Source organism: Neolamprologus brichardi, chromosome 15 (genome assembly GCF_056152115.1).
Source record: "Neolamprologus brichardi isolate AB-2024 chromosome 15, ASM5615211v1, whole genome shotgun sequence".
Taxonomy (NCBI): domain Eukaryota; kingdom Metazoa; phylum Chordata; class Actinopteri; order Cichliformes; family Cichlidae; genus Neolamprologus; species Neolamprologus brichardi.
In genome coordinates, this window is record NC_142118.1 from 7,607,230 (window position 1) to 7,634,845 (window position 27,616).

At 39.2% G+C, this 27,616-nt stretch overlaps 2 protein-coding genes across 6 annotated transcripts in view; both read right to left on the reverse strand.

Annotated features, from left to right (window-relative positions):
• Window positions 1-13,965, reverse strand: part of itsn2a (intersectin 2a) — a 46,708-nt gene extending 32,743 nt beyond the window's left edge. For 3 of the 5 annotated variants that reach the window (XM_087851882.1, XM_087851881.1, XM_087851879.1), the window contains exons 1-2: window positions 13,877-13,965; window positions 3,911-3,982 (exon numbers count right to left, since the gene is read on the reverse strand). In XM_087851882.1, the coding sequence (XP_087708008.1) occupies window positions 3,911-3,917 (7 nt within the window). In that variant the 5' untranslated portion in view covers window positions 3,918-3,982; window positions 13,877-13,965. Of the gene's footprint in view, window positions 1-3,910; window positions 3,983-13,774 lie in introns of all 5 variants that reach the window. The other 2 variants (XM_087851883.1, XM_087851880.1) reach the window with 2 other exon arrangements.
• A 1,993-nt stretch (window positions 13,966-15,958) lies between these two features.
• On the reverse strand, window positions 15,959-26,794 carry LOC102783808 (uncharacterized). Its single transcript, XM_006797204.3, has 3 exons — window positions 26,660-26,794; window positions 25,986-26,082; window positions 15,959-23,286 (listed from the first exon to the last, which is right to left on the reverse strand). The coding sequence occupies exon 3, from the start codon at window positions 23,259-23,261 to the stop codon at window positions 16,617-16,619; it is 6,645 nt and encodes a 2,214-aa protein (XP_006797267.2). The 5' UTR covers window positions 23,262-23,286; window positions 25,986-26,082; window positions 26,660-26,794; the 3' UTR covers window positions 15,959-16,616.
• Window positions 26,795-27,616: the final 822 nt, after the last annotated feature.

Genomic DNA, 27,616 nt, shown 5'->3' on the forward strand with positions numbered 1-27,616 from the left:
AGGGAAACCACATCACTGCTTTTATAACTATTTACATATCAAACACCTCACCCGGAGAGGACAAGTTGATGGTTCAGATAACTGCATTGGATCAACAGTCTCTGCGATGCTTCGGTGTACGCACAAACACACAGTTCTCCTCTACGACTGTTGCATAAAATTCACCTGTTTTTAAAATTCACTGACTAACGACTGTGGAAATGCCTCATTGCAGGCTCACTGTGTTAATGAGAGTGTAATAGCGCAAATAGCTCTGCTTCCCATATAATATGTTCCCTCGGAGGAGCTCATCATATACCGATTACATGTTTCTTGATTCTCCCCTCCGTGCCATTCAGCTGGATGGGATTAAAGCGCAGAGAGAGGGTAGTTGTGCGTTTTGGTGCTCTGTTAGACTGAAAAATTAGGTGTGTAGATAAGACGCACACGCAGACACACACATTCCCTCTTAGGGGTTTTCCACAGAGGGCTTTGAGGAACAGTAACTACGTTCTGCGATCAAAGGATGAAGACAAAACACACAAACACACACACACACACAAACACTACTGAGAACTGTGGTTCACAGAAAGGGCAAAAACGCTGAATCACCTTCAACTCGGAACAATAACAAAGACAGACACACAGAAAGCAGCTAGATAGACTTTCCTGTCATTTTTAATTTAACTTTTAAAGTTTTCTTTCATTCCACTGCTTTTTCTCTTCTTCAATCCAGTCCTTGTACCGGACCACTTTCACAGGAATGTTTTGTTTTTACTTGGGTTTTTTTTTTTTGTTGTTTGCCACCTAACACTGATATATGAATCACTGAATCACAAAAAATGGCCCCTAACTCAAGAGATGAACTAGTGTTGTGTCTACACATAATAGCCAACCTACAACTAACTAGATGAACAGCATCTAAAACTCACGTCCTTAAGAAATAGGAAACAAACCAGCAAAGACCTGACACAGGACCTGACAGATACATCAACCCCTTCAGCTGATCCATCTACAGTTCACTGAAGAAGGGTGGCTGTCAAGACGTCATTCTTAAGGAAGGATAACAGAGAGGAGTGGGTATAAGGCTGAGGTGTGCCAAAATATACATGAACTGGACTCTGGAGTGATGGTTCTGAGGGAATCAAGAAAGGCAGAACATGGATTGTTTACATTACGGCTGCAACGATTCATTGAGTATTTTGAATAATTTGATTACAAAAATTTTTTGACACAAATTCTCTGCTTCAACATTTTGTTTAAGGAACAGTGGAAGATGACCTTTAAAAACGTTACTGGGAAAAAGTGAGCACCCATCAACAAACTCTGACTAGAGAAAAAAAAAAAAACAGCCAACTCTGTAGCTGCTCCATCCGCTGTCACGCTGTCATCCACAGTGAAAAATCTGCAGTAATCCTCCAGAAGCTGTATTAAAATATGCAGATGAACTTTTAACTTGGTGTGCCACCAAATTAAATTATAAAGCTTGCTGAAGTCTGACAGCAGCCGTCCTTTTTTACATGGACTCGAACAGGGGTGAGTCTAAAGGGGGGCATTGGTGTGCACTAGACCATATTTATTTCAAGGGTTTATAACATTTTTAGACTGAAAGTGAATTTCTATAAAATACTCTCTCAATTAAATTGTGTTAATATTTAAAAATATAAAAATTAAAGCTTTTTTCGCAGGCCAATAAAAATGTCCATGGGCCAGTAAAACTCTGAGCCACTGACCTGAGGGATTTTAGGGTGGACACTGAATTATTGTTAATATTAATTAAGGTCTACATCATCATAATGTCGTGTTTTCAGCAGCACAAAAACATTGCATCAAAGCACAGGGCCAATTTCAGAACACTGATATGTTCGCTTCTCCTCACTATAGCCACAACATTCTCCTTTAAAGGCTTACAAACACAAAGTTGCTCATTCACTTGAAGACATGCAGAAACACACGTACAAAAACTCAAAGCTTTCCAAGAAGTTAAAGTAAAGATGAACTTTTTATGACTTAGTTTTGATTGCACATTTATTTTATTTGACTTTACTTGAGAGTATTTATACATTTTTGCATTTAAGAAAATGTTTTCTTAAAAAAGAAATTTTCATATGGCACAAAGGGTGGGGGGGTTGACAGATGAAACAAAAAACACTCAAATTTCTAAAATGAAAACAATAATCAGGATATTTTAAAAGACCTGTATTTTTTCCTGTTTTGAATATTTACTATCGCTCAATAATAAGACAAAAGTATTTCTTATCCGATTACTCGACTAATCAATGGAATAATCAATAGATTAATTTATTACTAAAATAAATGATAGCTGCAGTCCTAGTTTACAGCCATCTGTAAAACACTCCATCATGGTTTGGGGCTGCATCTGCAGCGAGTGTCATGTGCTGAATTTGACGTCACATCATGTGGAGCGCACCACAGTATTTGTGGCAGTCCTGATGCTCAATCATCAAAAAGTTTATTTTGTTCACGTGAAGTAGTGTTTTCAAAGGGAGAATCAGTTTGTCACTCATCCAAGTGACTTCTTCAGTCTCAGCTGACTGCAGGTTTTCCCAACCTTACAAAAAGTACATTTGCTGGGATGTCAGTTTCTTAATCATTAATATGCAAATTGTCAGGACCACTGATCACTGATCAATGGCCATGAGTACCATTCACCATGCTAATGAATATACAGGATATACAGGATCTGCTGCTGCTGACATCTTGGGATGAGAAATCAAACAGAGATTATGAAACTATTTTACTATCTTTTAATTCAGTCACACTTATTTTGAAAGAATCATTTTACAATTACATTATATATATTTTTTTTAAAAAACTATCATGGTTATTGCGATCTTTGAGACTCTTTCATTTCCTGATTTGAGATATTTTTTGTTCAGGAGAACACTGCAGCGGCTTCGTGCGCCTTAATGGCGAGCATAAATAGAAGCGACTGTGTCATGATACTGCGGCGGTACACGAAGCAACCAATGCGGAGGGTACAGTGGTGCCATAACAAATATTGACTTTCAAGCTTATTAACTTTTGTTTTTACCTTAAACACTGAATTTCCATGTAGGTTTGCACGTTTCAATAAATCACTGCAACTATTTTCCACTTTCCTAGCAAAATATAAAGAAAGGACTGGCAGCTCTAGGCTTTTGCATAGTACTGTATAGTGAACCAAGTGTTCTCCACAGAGAATGAAGTCCCAGTCCCTTTGTATCTGGTCAAGTTTCTGGATCGCTACTCCAACTGTGCATGCATCTTAGTCCACGGAAATCGCTTCTTTGAAACTGATGGGGTTTATAAAGATACAAAAGTCAAAGTCAGAATCAAAGCAAGACAGCAGAGTTAGTCTGGAGCGCTAAACAGGCTGCTGCTGAAATGCCTGTTTTGATTTGACGTGCAACTACAGTGCATATAAACACCCTTAAAATTAATGAAAGACAATCCCTGCCATATTACTTTAGACCGACCCTCTTTCCAGCAGGGGTTTGTACAAGCTACAGCTCAATAACTTCCCCCTCAAAAAGTAGGATTTAGATGGTTTTACTTAAAGCCTGAGCCTTGTCTCTGTTTGCAGATCAATATCCCATTAACATGATTTCACACCTCACACGTTACAGTCAAAACAAGCAGTCACTTGTAGCAAAAAAAAAAAAAGGAGTTCAAGCTGACTAAAGCACAAAGCAGATGCACTCGAATGTTCGGTCTTGGCAGGAGGGCGGCCAGAGGGAGAGATTAAAGTTTAGAAATGAGGCATAACACAAACAGCCGCTTATTGGTCTCAGACCTTTTTCTACCCTTTAAAGTAAATTCCAGCCCTCATTATTGTCTCAGCAGAACCACAGATCTGCCCAGCATAGACAGAGATGTTCTGAGCTCAAACACATGTCCGATAAAGACAAAAAAACCAAAGTGTTCTTACCATTCATGGTTGCAGGTGGAAAGCACGGGCAGAGAGGGAAGTCCTCTACTCAGCTGGCGAGCCCTCAGACATCTGCAGAGAAAGAGCGAGAGAGAGAGAGAGAGAGAGAGATGTGAGTGTGTTATGTGTGTGTCACGAAGCAAGGGGGGTATAAGTGAGGAATGCAAGCAATGCAAGTGTGAATGGGGAAGACGGCAGAAATGATAATCATCCATGCAGGAGCAAAAAAAAAAAAGGGGAAAAAATCAGCTCCTTGTTAACAAAGCAAGGAAGGCAGAGTAAGTGGCCAACATGGTGAGGGATGACAGAGGAGGGGAAGAGGCAGAGGAGGGGAAAACGAAAAGGATGGGGACCAAATAACAGAGAAGGCCTACAGACAATGCCAGCACGGAGCAGTACACAAGAAGAGGACAGACAGCTGAAGAATAGAACAGGGGGAAGAAATGATAGTGGTCTGGGAGAATGGCTGCTTTTATTGCTGTCTGCTCTGAGATTACAGATGGTGGCTGTGTTTTCGAAATCTTGATGTATCAGCTTGTTTATTTTGTCTGTGACATTTTGCTTTCTATGTATCTCGTTTGTATAGTATGTAAAAATACACATTTCTGGACCTTAATAAGGCGTATGGATGCTCTTAGACAAATGTTTGTGTTTTACTGAGACAAATATAGATATATGACCCTAATAAAGCAAGTACAGCTTGAAAACAATAAGAATTTATCACTGTTTTGGGTGCAGTCAGCATCTAAAGTGGTATGCCAACAGGGAGCCTGGCCCATCTGATGAGATTAATTGTTGGGATCTTTGGCATAGTCCCAGGAGCAGATAAGCCCATGCAGGTAACATGGAAAACTAGCTTTATGTGCAAGTGGTTTGATCCACTCATAAGCACTGTTTGTGTAAGGCATGTTTGGAGGACTAAAAGTTAGGCTTTCAAGTAGGGCTGTTTGATATAACAATATATATAATATTGTATATAATTTAATATATAACCACACTACGAACAAACAAGCGACTGTTTTTATGCGACGGTAAAACCCATCGCGTGACTCCGCCGTCTGCTTGTTTATTTTCCACGTAAACCTTTCACAATAAAGTTGAAGATCCTGTTGAGATTTTTCAAAATAAACTGAATCACGTGAAATAGTATGCACAGTGTTTACGGATGAGAAGCTAAAAAGAGCCGTCAGGTGCTAAAAAATAAACCTTAGAATAGGCCAAAAAAAAATTGCGGCCGTTTCAATTTACCGTATGTCTAAAAATGTATAGTTTCATGGATCTGTAAATCACTCGACTCCAGGTACAGGGTACCCAACTGAAAACACTTCACACAAGTCGAGTTGCCCGAGATTCACAGAATTTACAGACAATGTAGAATTTTTGTGATATATATCGTTGTCGGGACGATAAATGTGTTATATCGGGATATGAGATTTTGGTCATATCGCACAGCCTACTTTCAAGCCTATGAAACCAGCTGCTAAGCATGGTGGTGTTAGCATCACGGGGCTATTTTGCTGCCACTGCTACAATGCACAAATTTGATGAAATAATGAAGAAGGAGGACTACGTCCAGATTCTTCAACTTCACTTGAAATCAACAGCTGGATAGTTGAAACTTGGACACGACTGGGTGGTCCAACAGGAACCCAAACACAAATCAAATCTGGTTTTGGGATAGATAAAGCAGACTAACATCAAGCTTCTGGAATAACAGTCTGACAGCCCCAACCCCACCATATTGAAGGTTTTTATACTATACTTCAAAGCCAGGTCTGTGTTAGAAAACAATAATTAAAAGCCCCATATTATCACGACATTCAAGCTTATTTTGCATATATACCACACCTATAGGTAGCAACTCTTTCAATCTTGTTGTTAAGATTCTGTTAGCCGCTCCACTTCACTCCATCCATTTCCTCCTTATTTCCTCTCATTTCTCTTTGCGTGTCTATAGCTAACAGGCAGTGTTTCTCCTCATCACTTGTGATTCTTGTCAGGTCTAAGCAATCTCCTTTTTTGCTTTCACTAAGTCCTTCCATCACAACTTTTTCCTCACTTCACCCCTCACTGTCTTTTTTTATTTCAACTCCTCTATTTCTTATTCATCATTCATTGAAACGTATCTCTTATGATTCCCACATAGTTTCTTTCCACTCCTACTCCCCTTCCGTTCTTATTACACTGTTGCTCCATCATTTGCTTCTCTGTTTTTGTGTGAATTCCTGGAGGGGAGACTGTGGCTATCTTGTAGTATAAATCACTGTCTGTACATGCCGGCACTGCCAATTACTTAAGAGCAATGAACAGCCCACTGAGGCTTATGCTTCGGTATATTTCGAGTGTCTGCGCCAGCGGCTCCGTGCAAACTCGCGCATATACAACATAGGCAACAAATAATTCACGCGCACTAGCAAACAATTTATGAACTAAATTCCCAATTTTATGAAAAAAATACCAACTAAAATAGAAACACAGGAAGCAGTTACAGGAAAACAATTGTTTTATAGTGAATGGAGGCTGACACAAACTGGCTTCTGGGGATGAGTGATGATATAGATTTTAGGGAGTAAAATAATGGGGCTAATCTTCAGCAATGGATTTCACAAACTAGCTCCTTACAGCATGTTAAACAGTACAGTCAGAGTACGATCATCTTTTCCTGCATTACACTCTGCAATAGAATGGTCTTTGCATCAGCGCATTTCAGATAACATATACACACCAATATTTGTCAGTTCTATCAAAAGCAGAAATATCGAATTAACAAAAGAATTCATATTCATGTATCAATGCAGAAGTAATTTTTTGTCATTTTTTTGTATGCTTGTAAGTTTTCTACAAGGGCATTTAATTAAATATCTGGATGCAATGCAAAAAATGTCTTACAGTTAGATCAGTGGTCCTTAACCTGGGTTCGATCGAACCCTAGGGGTTTGGTGAATCGGTCTCAGGGGTTCGGCAGAGCCTCCACCGTGACATGCACGGCTCATTTTGTGCACCAGTAAAAAACATTTCTATGTCTTGAATTTGAAAAAAATCACATTTTATTTTTCACTAAAGAGGGGTTCAGTGAATGTGCATATGAAACTGGTGGGGTTCAGTACCTCCAACAAGGTTAAGAACCACTGAGTTAGATCTATAACTAAAAGTCAGAGTCAATGTTATCGTCAGTTTTGCAATATGTACAGGACTAACACAGAATCGAAATCCCATAGTGAACAAGAGAGCTATGGAACTATGAGAAACATAAATATGAAGCATGCAAGATTGTGTCGAAATATTATTAAAGCTATAAACATTACTGTAGTTCTTTGTATAAAAATATGTGAGTATACATGTATTAGGCACATTACTGCCATCTATGTACATTACATTGTGCAAAATAAAGGACCATATCAATAGGAGACTGAATGTGTATTTTACATCAAACAAACAATATGTAATTTCAGCTTTAATTAAAGCGTATTGCATTAGCTATTTAAGAATTACAGCCATTTTTAGACACATTTCTCTGAGCCTTAACAGTAATTGGATAAATCGATAGGTAGATCTGGAGTTGATTCCAATTGCTGAACTTGTATTTGGTAACCATTCAGTAAAAGTATGAATATGAGGTCCAGAGAGACATCAGTGCAAGTGAGGGAGGCTATCATTAGGCTGGAAAACCAGAGACAGATAGCAAGAATCAACAATCTGGTACATTCTTAAATAGAATGAATGCACTGGTTATCTCAGCAACACCGAAATGCCTGAAATACCACAGAATTATTTCCATGGTTCTCAACAGCTTCACAACAACTTACAGTACCAATGCAAGAACACTCAGGGAGGCATAAACTCCATAAACAACCCAAGTGTTTCTCACACCAAAGAAAAAGGATATTCTTCAATGGTCAGTCAACTCAACACGGCATACTCTTTAGTTACTGAAGTTGAAGCTGAATACAGAGGCCGACAAACAAGCAGCAACTGGTGGCTCCAGTAAAGGCCTGATAAAGTATCTTAAAGGACCACACACTTTAGACTTCAGGGTTTTAGACTTCAGACAGTTATTAACTGCTAAATATTCTCCAGCAATCCCCATATTTAAAATTATTTTAGTTTGACCAATTTCTTTTGAGTCTCTAAAAGTGGGGGACCGTGCTTTTGCTAAATCCATTAAAGACAAAAGTCTGCACTTTAATCAAATGTTGATTGTTTGACTTAAAATCCAGTGTGGTGGTATACAGATGCAAAATTACAACAAAGAATATGTGTCATTGTCCAAAAACATATGGACCTGACTGCAGCTTGTTCCACAAGCCTGAACATGACAACGCATGGGTTGTGTGGGAAGTTTTATATAACAAAAAAAAACCAACCAAAAAACCCCCGAGATATAGTCTAGATATTATATTCTGGCACAAACTGGCTGTACATAGAAAATGCAACTCGCCTTTACAGCAACACTTTGCGATTAAGCTTGAAGAAACACATTGTGCTGTACTTGCATGCCTCTTCTCAGTTCAGTGACTTTCTGGAGCCTCTGTTCCCTGTCTATGACTCATCTTTGCTGGTGTGTGGATTCAAGCATCAAAATGATGATGCAAATTATGTTCTTTGGAAAAAAAAGAAAAGAAAAGAAAGCAAATACATGGACCTGTCTTTACACCCAGTACAGATTTACAGTGCTCAGTCTCCCACTTCACTTGAAATGATCTCACTTTTCCTTGTTGTTGCCATCTGTTGAAACTGTGTGGCTAACTCATCACCATGTACTAAAACCTCATCAGTGACTCACCTGAGATGAGGTCCTATAAGTAATGAAATATTCTCTTAACACATATATACACAGAAAGTTGGCAGTTTCCTCATCTATGTGTATGTGTCTCTGTGTGTGAGTACATGTACACCTGTGGAAAAAGTAATGTCTTCAAAGTATTCTATGCAATCTTCTAAGAAAAACTAAGAACCCCTCATGATTAGGGACGCCATAGTGATCTGGTGCTTAGCACTGTTATTTTCATATGTATATGCAGTCTGGTTGCTGCCTTTCTGTGTGGAGTTTATTCTATCCAGGTACTCTGGTATCCTCCCCAGTCCCATACACAGGGTTAGAGTAATTAGTAGAGATGGCACGATACCACTTTTTTGTGTCCGATACCGATACCGATATCATAAATTTGGATATCTGCCGATACCGATATGAATCCGATATAGTGTGTTTTTTAATCAACAAAAATGTTTTTTTAATATCTTGCTGCTTTTTGAATAAGTTCATACTCAAGTTAAAAAACAACAACAACACTAAAGCTATTCTGTTATACCTGTATGTTTAAAAAAAAAAAAAAAAAACCCACACTGCACCCAAACTATTTCATAGATCAGCAACACTGATCAATCTAATAAAGTTAAACCTGCACCATCCTTCCTATTCTGGTATTTTAAAGAGTACTTAGCAGAAATATTAAGCAACCTAACTAATAGGGTTGCAAACTCCCAGCAAAAGAAAATAGGGAACCACCCTCTTCCTCATGATGCTTAATCAATGTAATCAACTTTAATTTGATGCAGGGTGAAAAACATTCACAGAAATAAATTATTTTTCAAGAATAATTAAATAGATTCAACATCTTTCTTCAACAGAATTGCAGAATTCACAGATGGTACTTTCCCAAAGGAAAAAGTACTACAGCTTACTAGGGTATATTAGACTTAACAGTTATTATCTACAGTAATGGACTTCTATACATTTTACATCAGATTAAAACTTTGGGTGTAAGATTCAGATAATTATTAAATAATTAAAAGCTAGATATTTTAAATGAGAATAAGAAAGAAAAGTATGTCTTTGTGCCCCTTTTCCCTGTTCATGCCCTATCGGCCCCCCTGGCTAAACTTTGCTAGATCCGCCCCTGCACAGTTACCAGCCGTCAGCTGCGTAGAAAAAGATCCTGGTCTGGAAAGTAATATTAAATAAATTCTAACAACAGCTTATCAAGCTTAATAGTGCTGCTGTTGTTCAGCCGCTGGTTTCCTCTTTCTGGTGCAAAGTGGGCCAAAAACAAAGAAGAGAGACGGACTCGCGACAGAAAAGCCGATCAGCTGATCATTGATCAGTTTCACGATTGAAGTAGCAGAGGGAGGAGAGAGAAGAGGCAGTTGCTCTATATATCGGTTGTTAAGCTTAACGCGGGAATGCTTTACAAACATTCAGAGATGAACTTACACACTTGCTTTACTTCTCTCTGAGATAACTTCCTCGGAGATAAAATGTTTGCTAGCAGGCTACAAATACACACAGCCGCTCTATCACGTGACCACACTGCTCCGACGTGCTACGGTTATGAGCCGAGTTACGCCATGTCGCAAGTTTTTTGAGGTGCTTTTTTGATATTTAATGGATCGGATTACATTTTTTATTTCTCTCTGATATCCGATCCAGTAATTTAGGTCAGTATCGGACCGATACCGATACGTAATATCGGATCGGTCCATCTCTATAGTAATTAGTGAATCTAAATTGGCCACAGGTGTGAATGGTTGTCTTTCCCCATATTTAAGCCCTGTGACAGAATGGTGACCTATGCAGGGTGTCCCCTGCCTCTCTCCCTATGACAGCTAACATAGACTCCCCTAAATCATTTGTTTATTCACAGCACCTTCAATGTCCCACTACAGCATTTGAACCAGGTTGAGTTCTGGACTGGGCCACGACTGGGCCATCGCAACACCTTGAATCTTTTCTTTTCAGCCGCTCTGCTGTAGATTTGCTGCTGTGCTTGGGATTACTGTCCTGCTACATTAGTCAAAATTCAGCTGTCAGACAGATGGACTCCCATTTGACTCTAGAATACTTTGGTATACAGAGGAGTTCATGGTTAACTCAGTGACTGCAAGGTACCCGGGACCTGTGGCTACAAAATAAGCCCAAATCATCACCCCTGCACCACCATGCTCGGCCATTGGTATGAGAGGCTTGTGCTGATATGCTGTGTTTGGTTTTCTCCAAACATGGTGCTGTGCATTATGGCCAAACATCTCCACTTTGGTCTTGTCTGTCCAAGGAACATTGTTCCAGAAGTCTTGTCTAGTCTTAGCAATACTGCCATATTCCTTTTAGAGACTTTCTCCAGGCAACGCCTCCAAAAAATCCATACTTCTACAGTCTTTTTCTAACTGTACTCTCACAAACGTACCTGTATGGTCTGAGATGATGTGTCACTGTGTTAACAAACAACTGAACTGCCAAAACGTCTGCCTCAGAGGTGCTCACACTTGATGATCAGCAGTTAATCAAGTGCATTGGATTAGCACCACCTAGATGCTTCTTACCCTCTTAAATGCTCTTAAAGGATGTACTTAGATTTTCCCAGGACTGCACAGAGTCCTGTGCAAACTTTCTTTTTCACATGGCTCTATGCTATTTGCGTGTACCTAACACTTCCATGTGCAAACATGTATAGGCCTTTAGCAGAGTCTCATCCACCCTTACACACAACCCTGTACCCTGAGGTGTACCTGGTGTCAAATATAACAATATCTCCCGTTGGCTAGGTTAGAGAGAGACTCCACTGTTTAAACAGGACATGCTATATCCTGGATGACAACGGCACTGAATCAACAAAAGAGGAAAGAGGACACTCTCTACATCATCAGTGACTGTACCTCCACAGGTTCACAACAAAATGGTACACTGATTGAAGTCCCTTGGATGTCTGAAAATAACTTTAAAATGTCATTATGCGTCTTTGATTTGATTTACCTTGCAGCTCGGCCCCTGCTGGTATGGCAGATGTAGCGGAGAGAAACACAGTCATCTCACAATGCTACTTCAAATCATGCCAGATCCCCGAATGAACTTTTGGACACGAAATACTACAAAAATAATCATGACGGAAAATAAACCATTAAGAATTTGAGCATAGAACAAATTACTTTGCAGCGTCTTTAAGAAGCAAATGAAGAACAAATGGCACACACTATTTCCATACTTACACAGGTTGATGTTGCAAAGCCAGCAGTCAAAGGAAAGTGTGTACCGCTAGCTTTAATGTTACACTGATGTTTAAAAATAACATTGCATTAAGCATTTTGAAAGTTTCTAATATGAGGAATAAGACATAAATCGTTTAAGGGCCAGCAGTGCTGAGGAACAAAATGAATCAAAGAACCTTTGACTCTGCCCAGCATGCTGATTGACACCTGTGTGCACCACACTGGACCGGTCTGACGTGAATATCAATGTTTCGGCCTGTGTGCGCGGAGTGTGTCCAACACACCCTCCTCACACAGAGGGGGACCCTGTTCAAGCGGACACAGCCCAGGAAGCTTTGCGAAGCCTGAGGAAGAAAGAAGCCTGTGTGCATGCGTGTGTCCTGTGTGCATGTGCTGGTATTTTCCTCCTACTCACAAGAGAGCAGACACACACAAGCGCACACATGCCACACACCTTCCCCCCAGTGTGCTGCAGGTGAAAATTGGGGACGCTTCCGACAGAAGAATCATTCTAATCCTTTTGGTACGTTTATGGGTCAGCTCAATGAAATTATTCACCTTTTTTTTAAAACTTCCTGTACACTCCCTCCACCCGCGACAGTGAAAAACACACTCAGCAGCACCTCCAACCTCACCTTCTTCCCCACATACTTAAGACACAATAATAATAATGCCAAATTAACCTCAACACAGCATCCATGCCACTGTAACTGCTATATGAGAATGGACTCTGAAGCACATCAGGTTCCTCTTTCACCACACCAGTGAACACGCTGGTGTACTGTACACTTATGTGAACGTGTGGATATTACGCAACGCTTTGAGTCTCGGCAGGTGGATAAGCAACAGTCCCTTCACAGATGTCACAGAAATTGCAGTCACATGGACTTTGCCACTTCAGCAAAGAAAGTCTCCTCGTTCTGTTTTCACCGAGGGCAGCAGAACACACACATAAACACAGGCACACACAAAGCAATCTCTATAATTAGTCTTTGCTGCAGTGATTCAACACGTACGTGCATAAACATCCAAAGCTGCCCCAGTCATCTCATATATAAGAATGGAAATTCACACCTTTGCTCAACTATTAAACAGCTGATGACACTTTTTATATCAGGAAAAATTAAGATAACAAACGCATTTGACGGGCTTCGAACCGGAGGCCCTCCTCGTGTTATATTTTTCCATCTTTTAACGGAGGAAGCGCCAAATGTAAGTCACCTTTTAGGGAAATTGCTGGGCCTAAGAAGGTGAGCACAGACACCCAGCAGACCGTTAAAGTGACTTTGAGAAATATCACATAGATTTTCTCCCTCAGGTTAAACACAGCAGTGATTTTCAGCATGTTTAATAGTCACGGGGAAGCATGTCATTTCCTTTAAGTAGTACCTGAGGGAACACAGGAATAACCTTTTATCATAAAAACAATATGCCATTCCCTGCTTGTTGTTGTTGCATATAGTATATATATTATTAGACAGTATATATCTAATAATATACATAGATAATTATATTATCCTGAAAAAAAGACTAGTAATTTAAAGCCTAAATCTATTTTGACTGCTTTAAAAAATGAATTTCTCTTTAAATCCAGGTTAGTTTTCCTTTTCCTCTTCTCTGCCTTATTCAAACAAGCAAAATGAATGAGTAAACAGTGAAAAGATCTGAAGAACCAGTTTTCAGCCATATGGGGTGCTCTTCATCCATAACGCAGACAATAGACTAGCACTAGTGGCTCAGAGACAGGTTTGAGAGCTCCACATATTTTAAGGATGAAACATTAACGATGGGCTGTACTGCAGGTAGACAAACCTCGTTGTTAATACGCTGCACTGCCTCGCCTTTTTAAATGCTGGGTTTAATAAAGCAGGACATCCCACTTACCTTGAAAGAACAGGTAGAGGGGAAGAAAATCTTCAGCGACAGTATCCAGCAAGTCATGCATTTTGTTCGGTATAAGCGTGGTAATGATTTCTATTCTTTTACCTGTTGCGGTAGAATAGCGGTGCTGATCGGCATCCAGGCTGACGATCCAGCTACTGAAGAGGGGAGGATCGATCCAGCAGCCGGGCGGGTGTGGACTGGAAATGGGCGTCTTCAGTTCCAAGAGTCAAGCTACGCGGAAGTGCGCGGAAGACTTCCGGCTTTGTCTTTCAAAAATAAAACTCAAAAGGGAACGAAGTACTGTTCAACTCCTTCAGATGTACAGTGCTCTGAAAAAGTTTTAAGTATATTTTTCTGGGAGAATGTGAAAGAAGTAGAGAGATTTATGAAAACGTGCATAGACACATATAAAAAGAGAGGCAAAAACCACCTTAATGACCACCTTCTGTTGACATATTCTATATTCTTCAGCCCTCTCTCAGGCAAGCTTTCTTGTCATTTCTTTAATAATAATTATCCAGGCTTATTGAAGAACATTCATAGCTCTCTCTTTGGATTTTGGCTTTCTTTTCTTCCATTCTCCATCAATATGACCCCACATTGCTTCAGTATTGTCCACCTCCAAGCTCTGGGGAGGCCAATCCATGATTGATAGTGTTCCATTGTGTGTTTTTCTAATCACATATGCTTTTATTGCATTGGGAGTGTGTTTGGGATCATTTTCAAGCGGACAAATTAAACCGTTACCAATGAGATGCATTCCAGATTGCATAACATGGTAGATCAAAATCTGACTGTACCTTTCTGCATTCATAATCACATAATTTTTCAGGAGCTGTGTTTGACCTTAAGTACATAACTTTCAGATATGATTCATCAGCTGTACATAGTCTTTTTTTTAAGGTCTGCCACTTCTTGTTTTCTATTAGTCCTTTAGTTATCCAGGTAAAACTCTCATTGAGATTAAAAATCATTCTTCTTTTGTCCTCCAATTGTCCAGTTTCTTCAAATGTTTTAAGGACACCATGCACACCATGGTGAAATATGCCAAGTTTTAAGTAATAGTTCTTTGGGAACCACCTTGTTGGAGCAAAGATACTATTTTATCCCTGTGAAACGTATTTACCTTTGGCATTTTTTGTGCATCCAACAAAAGAAATGGGAACAAATTATGTTTTTATAACTAGCTTTTCGTAACAAAGTACGTAAATATTCAAATTTAAGTATGCCTATGTTATGCAGTTTTCTGCTCTTGCTTTATATTCTTATATACTTTATTACCTTTACTTAAGTAAAATGTCTAAATACTCCAGCCCCCCACCCTCTACTAAACCATTATCCAAAGATTACATTAGAATTTTTGTGCAGCTCCACTTCTCACATTAATCTGTAATAGGTCACAAGGTTGCACATAAACCTGAAAGTTGTTATCTATACCAGTCCTTCACACTGATTTTGTCTTGCAGTAGACATTTGTCTTGCTCACAGATCACTTTTTTCTTTCATTTGTCACCTGTATGTTGGATTTTCAGCCACTTATATTAGTAATAATCAAAATCTACAAACAACTTATACAAAACATAACAGAGTGGCACCCCAACAGAAAATTTAGTGATTTGTCTTTTTGAATTTTTTATTTTAGTGAACTGGGGATAGAATTGCTTTTTAAAACCCCTAAAGCCATGTAGAAAGTCTTTTAGTCACTTTTCTTTTAATGGTTATATGGTTTGTAGAGTATATAAGGTCCACAAAAGGAGTAAATTATGTTAGTATTGAGCACCACCAACAGCCCAATTTTGGCATTACATCAAAATCATACACCAAGTCTAATCTTTAAGCTTCTAATATGAAAATTTCAGCTACAATTAAATATGCAATACTTAGCAAATGGGTTAGACACATACACAAGAAAACCCAAATATTCAGGAAACCTGACAAAAACTTGTTTAAAAGTAAATATTATTGTTACACCTTGTTGTTATTGTAAATATTGTTGTTAATTAGGCACACTGGACTTCAGTAAGAAACTGATCAAGCATAACATTTAAACACCAAGACTATTGTTTTGGTTGGGAATACAAGTATTAATAACAAACACCTTACATTGGTTAGCGAGCTAAAAAATTTGCTCGCCACTGTAATATTTACACACATATATAAATAAAACACACCATGACGATATGACAGGTTCGAGCTTTCAAACCTTTATACAAAATGTACATACAGTGTGCTATCAATGTGTATATTACCTCAAATATGAATACATACATTTATTTGTGTTGCAGGATTTTTAGTAATTTACATTATTGTTGCCAGTCTGGAAAATTATCTGAAAATTTTTTGTATATACATATTTACACATTAATGACGTATTTCTATGTGTGCTCGTTTATAAAGTAAAATACATACATATGTAAAAAAAAGAGTAAAATATATAAAACAAAAAGCAAGAGAATGATAAACATTTTACAAACAGTCCAGGATACCTCAATGGATAAAAAGAAAAAAGAAAAGGGAATAAAAGGAAACAACATCTATGAAGTTCAACATCCAAATTCTTTGTTATAAATTAGAGTACTAAAAGGCTGCTACAGAAAGGAAATAACACATGTGGTTCCATGCTGCAGACATTTGCCCTGAAAGCTTTTGGTCAATATGAGCCATCTTTTCAGGCTTTTAACCCATAGCTCTACTATATTTGTATAGATTGAGATCGCTTTAAAAAAAAAAAAAAAAAAAAAGGATTGAACTCTCCTTCTCCATCAACAACAAAAAGCTTTTCACAGGAATTAAGGCAACATTATTCAAACTTAATGTTCTATACAAAAGACATTTTTTTCCATTAACACTCACATTCCTGTTTAACATCCACTTCACTTTCTGCACTTCCAGCTGGCATATGTTCCTGCTCCTCTTTTATCTCCGTGTCCTGACCTACAGTTACCATGTAGTAATCCATGTATCCCTCAGTGTCTGACTCAGTTTTTATGACAGTCTCACTACTTAGAGATGCAGTTTGCACACATCCATCAGAGGGCTGTGATGACTTGCTTCCATTATTGCTTTCAGAGGTTGGACACGTGGTATGCCCAAGGGAGCCTGCAGGATGACCTGGGACTAAATTCTTGGCAGCCTCAGTGTTTAAGTCAGTTCTTACATCATCATTACCTTGGTGATAGTTTGTTTCAACATCCAGTGATGGCATATTACCATAACGTGGATCATCTTCCTCCTCTTTAATTTGGAGGTTTCCTGGAAGAAAACCGTCACAACCTACAGTTGTGGTGGTACTGATGGAGGTAATCGTAGGGGTATTCATGGGGGTAAGTGTAGAGGTGTTCATGGGGGCAATTGTAGGGGTATTAATGACGGTAACTGGAGGTGCAAAAATTGGGGTAATTGTTGGGTTAATCACAGGGGTAACCATAGGGTTGATTACAGAGGTAATCAAAGGTGTAAAAATAGAGGTAATCGTAGGGATGTTCATGGGGTTGACATTCATCTGCATTATTGTCACTGGCTGCATTTGGATTGCATGTAATGTTGCTGGCTGCACACATTGGTTTCCATCCACTCTATGAGCACTTTTATTATTTTGCAGATTTTGTGTTAAGCTCTGTGGGAGTTTGGGTCCAGACAGAAATGGTAACTTGAAGATCTTTTCTATTCCAGTATTTCGATACTGTCTGATCATCGAATGGAATTTGGTTGCAGCAGCGATTGAAAATTCCCAGCGCCTGTGATGCTGTGAGCTAATCTCAAAGTTATAGTCTAGGATGTCAAACAAAATAGCTGGGAAATACTGGTTCCTTTTCGTTGCTGCAAATTTCTGTATTTCCAACAGCACCGATGATGTCAGTAACTTCAAGTTCAGCTTTTTTTTGCCCGCTGATTTTGATGGAACATCAAGGTCCAGACCTATTTTCTTGCAAATAGGATAGAGATTTTTCTGCTTATTCTTTGTTAACGTCACAGCACTCAGAGTATTACTTAACAGCATGGCTTTTTCCTTCTTTGCTTGCATTTCCAGTTGTCTTTTTCGAACCGTTTCCTTCCATTCATTTCTCTGCACAGTGGGAAGCTCTTCCTCTGTACTCTCAATGACTTGAAATGTGCGAGGTGGCTGAATAATAAAAACTTCGCTGAACCAGGCGGGCTCTCCATCATGTGGATTCACTCTGTAGAACTGCACTGAAGGATTCATGTCTAGACTCTGCTTGTCCAAGCTGAAGTTGTGCTCAAGAACATCATTGACAAGCTTGTGCTTTGTCCCGCACAGTTTCCTGGCAAAAGAATACACCTCGCACATGACCTCCCACGTCAAAACACAGGTGTCGAGTTTAAGTTTTGGGTGAGCTTTGTCCACACATAGGCTTAAACCTATTTTCTTGCAGAGAGGGTAAGTGTTCAATATTGCTTCTACTGATGCAGAAGAAGAGGTTTGATCATCTGGAGGCTTTTTTACCGTGCTGCTTGCGTTAGTAGAGATGACGCTGGTCACGGCAAGAGGATGGCGAAGCACATTACCAGAGTGAGATTCATCCTGGACAAGCTTGCCATTTTTATCTTGATGACATTTGGGGCAATCTGGAGTATATTCCTCGAAGAAAACTGACAGAGGGAGTTTAAAAAGCTTTTTCTTTTGAGGCAGGCTGAATTTTTTTGACTTCAGTGTTGTAATGGTTTGCATGAGCTGCTCTGCGAAGGCAATGTGAGATAGCTCACTGTTCAAATTTAGATCAAAATTATACTCCAGGATCTCCATGATGAAATCTTTTGTGGATGACAGCATTGCTTCGGCAAATGTGTTAACTTCAACCATGACGCCATTGGTCAATAACTTTGGGTCCAGATTTTGCTTTACTCCAAATCCGACATTAAAATCCATATCCAATTTCTTACACCTGGAGTAAGAATACAGTGGGCAATGTTCTCCATGAGGCACTGAGAGGATGCGTTGAATTTGATTGATCCGCAATCTCCATAGAACTGAATTTAGGTCATTTTGTTGCTTGTCAGTGGAATTGCTTACATTTTGGTGCTTGACTGTTCGAGTAGATGCAGCACTACATATTTCTGCATCTGGCTTGTATCTGCAATTCAGTTTCATGACTATTGGATAATCTCTTCGTGTGTTCTTTTGCTTTGCTTGGGCTACCCAGGTTGCCACATTTCTATGATCATTTGCAACAGTAATTTGTGCAAGAATATGTCTAGTAAGTTCAGAATTGACGTTTTGCAAATCAAGCTCAAAGTTGTGTCTGAAAACGTCCAGACAAATCTGCTCAAATGTCCCACACAACTTTTCAGCAAAGTTTGTCACTTCCATCATTGCTCCTTTGGTCAGTTTGTTGACATCAAGTTTGTTTTTCTGTTGACTGCAGCTTACATGCAACTTCAGACCAATCTCCTTGGAGAAGGGATACAGGTTCACACTTTCCTCGGATATTGTTTTCGGTGGACCAGTTGGTAAACCTGGTATAGTTGACACATGTGGGTCTGGTTTAGTTTCACCATCTGAATCAGGGGGATGTGAGGGTTCAACATCAGACTCATCCAATCTTGATATGCTGCTGTCCATGCTCTGGTATCTTGTGCCTATTGAAAACATGGAATCGGGGAGTTTAAATACCTCTTTTGAGAATTTGACTGGATCTTCACATTCCTGAAGCTGTCTTATTTTATTCATCAGTTCACATGCAATGGTGTATCTGTGGCTATTGCTCTCTAGGTCTAACGCAAAGTTCTTCTCAAGAATCTCCATGATGAATTCCTGCTGGGATGAACTCATTGCCAAGGCAAACCGAGCAACTTTATACAGAACAGAATTGGTCAGACAGTCAGCACTCAAGTTTTTCTTGGGTCTAAACCCAATATTGAATTCTAGGTTAACTTTCTTGGGCCTGAAGAATGGACAGTACTCTTTGTCTAGGACTAGGAGGATTTGTTTCACACGGTGAGTACGCAGCTTCCACATGTTACTCTCCATTTCCTTTTCCTCTTCTTTCATGTCAAATTCATTTGGTACATCTGTTGGAATCTCTTCCTCCTCTTCATATTCTAGCAGCCCACTTTCATCTGGCTGACTTGGAGATGGCAGGTCCATATCTGTGTCTACGATTGCTGAACTGAAGGAACTATCAGTGGTGGTATGGAAAGGAGCAGAGATGCAAGATGATGTTGGGTTTTCTAGGTCATCCTCATTCCCGCTGTTTTCTGAATCTGTGAGTGTGTCTGCTTCTATAGGACACATGTAGCAATAGTCCACTCCTACTGTTTCGTCTAGACTCAAACCCATTTCATCAAATCCAATCCTTCCTACAGTATCATTGGCATAATCACTTGACACCATGGCCCTTTTCTTCTTTGCCTGCATGTCCAGCTGTCTTTTTCTGATCGTTTCCTTCCATTCATTTGTCTGCGTGGTGGATTGTCCTTCCCTTTTAACCCCAATAACAGGACATTTGCGAGGTGCCTGAATAACAAAAACATCATTGAACCAGGCATGCTCTCCTTCTCGTGGCTGTACTCTACAGAACAACATTGAAGGATTGAGGTCTAGAGTCTGTTTGTCCAAGTTGAAGTTGTGCTCAAGAATATCATTGACAAGTTTATGCTTTGTTCCACTCAGTTTCCTGGCAAAAGAATAAACCTCACACACAACACCCCAGGTCAAAGCACGTGTTTCAAGTTTACATTTACGGTGTGCTTTACTCACACGGAGTCTTAAACCCATTTTCCTGCATGAGGGGTAACAGCTCATTATAGTCTTTCTTGTTGCTGCAGAAATAGAGGTTCGATCATTTTGAGTACTTTCTGCCTTTGCATCAGCACAAACATCTGACCCAGTTTGGGGCTGCTCAGGGACGCGACCGGACTGCGATTTATCTTGATGACGCTTAATTCTGTCTTGATAACATTTGGGGCAATATGGAGTATATTCATCTACAGATTTTGAGTCAGGCAGTTGAAAAAGTATTTTCTTCTGAGATGCAGCTAGTTTCTTTGTCTTCATTGCTCCAGAGTTTCGCATAAGCTTCTTTCCAAAGGCATTGCGACTTGCCTCGCTGTTCAAATTTAAATCAAAGTTGTACTCCAGGACCGCTGTGATGAAATCTTTTGTAGATGACAACATTGCTTCGGCAAACGTGTTAACTTCAACCATGATGCCATTGGTAAGTAACTTTGGGTCAAGATTTAGTTTTATTCCAGATCCTACATTAAAGTCGATGCCCAATTTCTTACATCTAGAGTAAGAATAAAGTGGGCAGTGTTCCCCATGAGGTACTGAGAGGATGTGCTGAATTTGAATACGTCTCAATTTCCACAGCGCTGAGTTGAGGTCATCTTGTTGTTCAGTGTCAGTGGTACTGCTTACATCTTTGTGTACATTTTCCTCAGTAGAATCAGCTCTACATGCTTCTGTATTTGGGTTATTCTGGCAATTCAGTGTCGGGAGAATTGGGTAATCTCTTTTCGGGTGCTTCGATTTCCCATGGGTTACACGGGTCACAAGATTTCTTTCCTCATTTGCAGCCGGAATGTGTGCAAGGATATTTCTTGCAAGTTCAGAATCGACACTTTGCAAATCAAGCTCAAAGTTGTGTCTGAGAACGTCCAGACAAATCTGCTCAAATGTTCCACACAACTTTTCAGCAAAGTTTGTTACTTCCATCATTGCTCCTTTGGTCAGTTTGCTGATGTCAAGTTTGTGTTTTTGTTGACTGCAGCTGACATGAAGTTTCAGACCAATCTCCTTGCAGAAGTGATAAGGATGGAGATTTTTCTCTGACTTTATTTCAGGTTTGGTTTCAGTATGTGGCTTGGGTTCAGTTTCATGTAGATGGACTGGTAACTCAGTTGTAGTTACATCATTTGGACTTAGTTTCGTTTCAGCTTGTGAGTCAGGAGAATTTGAAGGAGCGATATCAGATTCCTTCACATTCGATCTGCTGCTGAGGTCTGGGGCAACAATGTCCATTCTCTGAGATGTCATTCTGAATGACGGAACAGGACGAGGAAGTTCAAAAACTTCTTTAGAGAATTTGACCGGAACCTCGCATTTCTGAAGCTGTCTTACTCTACTCATGAGTTCACATGCAAAGGTAGGTTTATAAGACTTGTTCTTCAGGCCTAAGTCAAAGTTCTTCTCAAGAATCTCCATGATGAATTCCTGCTGGGATGAATTCATTGCCAAGGCAAATCGAGCAACTTTATACAGAACAGAATTGGTCAGATAGTCACCACTCAAGTTTTTCTTGGGCCCAAACCCAATATTGAATTCCAAATTTGCTTTATTGGGCCTGAAGAATGTACAGTACTCTTTGTCTAGTACCAACAGGATTTGTTTCACACGGTTAGCACGCAGCTTCCACATGTTACTTTCTGTTTCCATTGTCTCTTCTTCCATGTCACATTCATTTTGCATATTTGCTTTTGAATTATATTTTCTTCTTTTCTTCAAGCTCTCGTATAAAAGTTCTTCCATAGTCAGCTGTGTGGGAGCTCTTTTAAAGGGATTTGTCTCAAAGGAAAATGGCTCATTCTTAAAATGGGGACTTATTTTAGTACCAGTGCTCTTAAGTTTTTTTCTCCTTTTCAACAGTTGGGACACACTGAACAAAACTTGCTTTTTGTCCTGTTGATTTTGAAGGTCAAGTTCAAAATTATGCTTCAGGACACTGAGAATAATAGAGCTGTAGGATGCAATCAGTACTCTAGTAAAGTCTACCAGTTCTACCATCATGCCATTTGTCAATAAACCTGGATCAAGGCTTTGTTTTGCACCACTTTCAAAGCGCAAACCAATTTCTTCACAGTAAGGGTATGAAAATGGGAGAACATCTCCTCTGATTTCTTCTTTTAACTGCGCCCCTAAGCACTCAATTTCCTCTTCATCATCGCTGACATCAGCATGTAGTCGGTCAATCTTTTTTTCAGATGTTTGTGAGCAAGGAATTTTGCTTGTATGTCTGCCATTATCTTCTTTCTTCACCTGGAAACTGAAATAATGGCAATCTGCTCCCACATTCGGTTCTTTTTTGATGCTTCTGGCACACACTGGCACAAAAGAAGAACCAAAAAGAGCAGCAATGTCAAGTTTTTCTTTAGGAGGCCTCCTCATCAGGTCCTTGAGCTTGTGTGAAATCTGAGCTCTAAAATGAATCCGTTGTTGCTCATTTTCCAAACCAAGATCAAAATTGTTCTCCAGAATGTTCATGATAAAGTGGCTTTTACCCTTTGTAACCATTTTAGCAAAGTCACAGATTTCAAGCATGACCCCGTTTGTCAGTAATTGTAAATCCAGTTTCTGTGCCGTGGATCCAACATTAAAATCTAATCCAATTTTATTGCTGTAATGGAATGGTTCGGGGCTTTTTGAGTATTTTTTTACGTGCATAATCCGCCATTGCCAGACAGTGTTGGCATCCATCCTTTTGCTATCATTCAGTCTATTTGGGTTGGTGTCCTCCATCTTCAGTTCCATTTTCGTATCTTTGTGCCCCCTATTCCTGTGTGGAAACAAAAATAGTATACATTATATATGAACCATAACTCATTAACTCAGTCTAAATGTACCAAATTTTCACACTATAACAGCTGAGAAAAATAATAGTGCACTTTATTCTACCCACTTTATTATAATTTTATAAGCTTTTGGGTTTTGATACCAGGGCACAGACATACTGTAAGACTACAGCTAGTACACTGCAAGCCACAGTGTATAACAGTGTGCAGGACAAAAACAAAAACGCACATATTGATAGTATTTTAACAATAGTCTTACTGAATCAGAGCTCCATTAACTTTGGCACTGGTCCACATGTGAAACAAACATGCTTACGTTGCCAGCTTCCCTAGATATTTTTATTTTCCATCTTTTACCTTCATCTTTGAGCATATTATCTGTTCTCATACTGGACATAGGGTTGCTGTTTTGAAACTTGACCTTTAGCTAAGAATATTTATTTGTGCTATATTATTTATTTGTGAAATTTTACATTTTAATTATATTATCCAATTTATACCAGTGCAGATTGGACTTTTGGACTACTGGTTATGATAACAGTAAGAGGCCATCCTGGGACGGCCAAAGTGGGACAGACACTTGTAACTAATTGTTGTCTGAAGCGTTGTCCTATTTGTTAATAGGGACTAAGTTCAGGGCCACAACCATTCATAACATGATCACATACCTTAAACTAATTTGGTGGGCAAACTGAGGATTCTGATCTTGAATTATTACCTAGAAATTCAGCAATAATGGCTTTTAGCCACATTGCCCAACCCCAGTTACCGTCACAAAATAATTCCCGAAAGGAGCCCCCAATTTTTGTAATATCATGAAGTAATGTAATTATATTTTAATATCATTATTACTGCTTTTTAGCATGAAGAGTTTCATTTTGCTTTTGCAACCCCCCCCCCCCAAAAAAAATAAATAAATAAAAAAATTACAAATAAGCAAAGTTGTTATGATGCAATCCACAATTTTTAGAGCTTTTCATTAAGTTTTATTTATTAAGTTCAAGCAGTACCTTGAGTTTTTTTTTTTTTTTAAATTCTATAACTCTTTGGTATTTGATAACATCAAATAAGCAATGCAGTGGAGTTTTTTGCACTCAGAAATGACATTGCGTGTACTCTTTAGGCATAACAAACCCATTAAATAAGAAATGCAGACTTTTTGAATATTTACATGACTTCATTGTACATTGTGGTGGCTGTAGACCAATCATAACCTTGATGGTTCAATCTCTGCCTGCTCCAATCTCCAGTCTAATTGCCTAAGTAGTCTTGGGCAAGATACTAAACCTCAAGTTGCTGTCTGATCCATTCATCAGGGTATGAGAGTGTGTGTGAATTAATAATAATAATAATGGATACTTTATTGATCCCCGCGGGGAAATTACTCTCTCTGCATTTGACCCATTCACTCAGTGAAGCAGTGGGCAGCCACTAAGCAGGCGCACCGGGGAGCAGTGTGTAGGGATGGTACCTTGCTCAGGAGTACCTCAGGGTACCCGTTCAGTGGATTCGAACCACCCAACCTACATTAGGATGTAGGCAACTCATTTCTTAGTTAATTAAATGAAGAAAAAAGTTAAATTAACTGACTAGTCCAAAACCAAGAAACAATCCTCCTGGTAGGATGTGCCCAGCAGCAACCAGGAGGTGCACCCAGGAGCTTTAGCTGTCTCTTTTCGATGTGGAGTAGGCAATTGACGTGTGAACCCCTCTCAAATGACTCAACTCCTCACCCTATGACTACGGGAGCGCCCATCAGACAAAGCTAATTTCTGATGCTTGTATCCGCGATTTCATTCTAATAGTTTTAACAAACAGATGATGCCTAGATTATCATATTTATGGTGTTTCTCAACAACGATGTGCCATCTGGTGGCAGATGGCTGCATAACATTTAGGACACGATAATTTACCAGCACTGAGCATCAATTAAAATTTTAACAATTCGATTAAACGACTAGTAAATTTGGCACCGACTAGTGACAACAGCAACAATTAGTCAGCTACTCGACTAGTTGTGCACATCCCTAGTGTGAATGTTAGATAAAAAGCACTTAGGTGTAGAAAAAAAGTGCTTAAATGGTTGGGTGTGAATGAGGTTATATTAAGTGCTTTAATTCCTCAAGTAGAAATCTGCAACATAAGAATCAGTCCAAGTGTTCACAGCCTTGTTAGTTTGAGAGCTTTTCATCTCTGGTGCATGTTTCATTTCTTGACAAGCTACTGTAATTTTTTTTACCTTGAGCTAGGTGCAGCAAAACTATGAAATATGCACACCAGCCAATTGTGCTATACTAATGTGCATGTTACTGAGTCAGAATCCTTAAAAATCAAAAGGCTTGCATGCTTCATTCTGCAGCCTCCCCATTTCTCTACACAACAAAACACATTGTCTAAAGGTGCAGTTTCCAAGTGGAAGCTGTGCACAAAAAAAATTTCATTTGGTCCCTACTAGACATATTTTTATTTATAATTTATTTCAAGGGGCTGTATTATACTTCTGCACTATTTTGCAGGATATATCAAAAACTTCTATTTGTCCTGTTTTTGTGTTGACGAAAAGAAAGCTTCAAGATTGAAGATATGCGTTTACTGCTATCGCAGTCTAAGGCACTTCTAAATTTGTTTGTACTGTATGAACAAATTCAGAGAAAAAGAGGATGATTTTAAGCTGGCTACTTACTCTGCCCAACATCAGCATATCCAGCATGTCTGGTACCTGCTCTGGTCACTTTGCTGTCATCCAAGTAGCAAAGAGACCGTGTGGATACACTGTAGCCCTGCATGAAAAATGAAAAGCTTATTTGAAAAATAATAAATGTATTGATACTTCAGCTCTTCCTTAAAGAACGATAAACACATGCAGCCCTGTTAAAAAAACAAACCAGGTGTTCCTTTGACAAAAGGACAAACTGGGGGTATTTTTTGTCTACCACGGCACTTAAACGAAAAGATACAGACTCTTTAAAAAATGAGCAAATTCAACAATAATTAGTTAAAACAGCTTTACTGAATAAAAGTGAAACCTTTTGGACAGTCCTTTCCAAACAAAGCATTTTGACCAGCAGATGGCGATTATTTTGACTGCACCAAATGCTTCTGAACACTGAAGTGCTTCACAATAATTCGCTGAGCTCTCTGGGGAAAAAACACAGTCCAATTACTATTACTAAAAGGATGCCATCCATGTATTTAACACGGCAGCAGTGCCAAAAGTGGTCCAGCGGAAGAAAAACCTAATCGAGGGTTTGCATTTACTACTTTCCACCTAAACATGGCGATGTGAAGTCGTTACAAACAGCTACTTCAACGGCAAAGCGACGTCAAAAAGGAGCCCGCAAACAGGATGAAGCTTACCCAAAGTGTGCACAACATTCACACGGCCGTGGTTCTCACTTGGTAAAACTACGCACTTCTTTGCGGCACAACGTTTGTAGGATGCAGCGGAGTTGAAATCCCAGAATTTCAGGAGGGAGACTATAGACGCTGCACAGCTCTGTTATGGAAGTGACGTCACAGCAGAGCGCCACTACTTCAAAATAAAAGTGCAATACTTGATCGGCAAACTCAATAGATGAACCAAGGTTTGTTAAAAAAAACAAAACAAACCAACAAAAAACCCCAAACAAACCATAGATCATTTAACCCAAAGAGTTATGCTTGAAAAGTTGCACACAACTTTTCAAGCATAACTACGGAAGAGGATTAGGGCCACTGGGAAAAAAAAAGTGGGCACGTCTTTTTTTTCTTCTTTTTCTGAATTCTGAGAAAAAAAGGTCAGAATTCTGACAAATACAAAGTCATGGGCTATTTATTGACATTGTTAGGCTCAAACTGCACAATCCATAAAAAGCTGTTCTGAGTGATCATCTTTATTCTATAATCCATTATTATGATGAAAATGTTCTCTTTCAGGGTGAAAATGCATAAACCTTGAGGACGAAAGGGGCAGGGAATTATCTGGTTAATATAAATTATGATGTTATACAAGAATAGTGGGTTTTAGCCCAAATGGTTACGCAGCGCTCACCATCATAAAAACACCAAATGAGGGACATGCAACAAAGACTGAGGCATTTACATGCATCCAACCAAACTCTAATATATACTCAAGAAAAACTGCAAATTAAGTCTACTGGAAGTTTGTTTTTCTTGTGTGTGTTATCAGAGCTTGTTTGCATGCATTGGGATACTTCAGTCTTCTCTGGATTTTAAAAGCGTGACTTTCAAGAACTTTACTGTAACTAATTAGTTAGTTGCATGAATAAAAATGTACAAAAGTCGAATTCATTAAGTGGTACAACCGCTTAATAA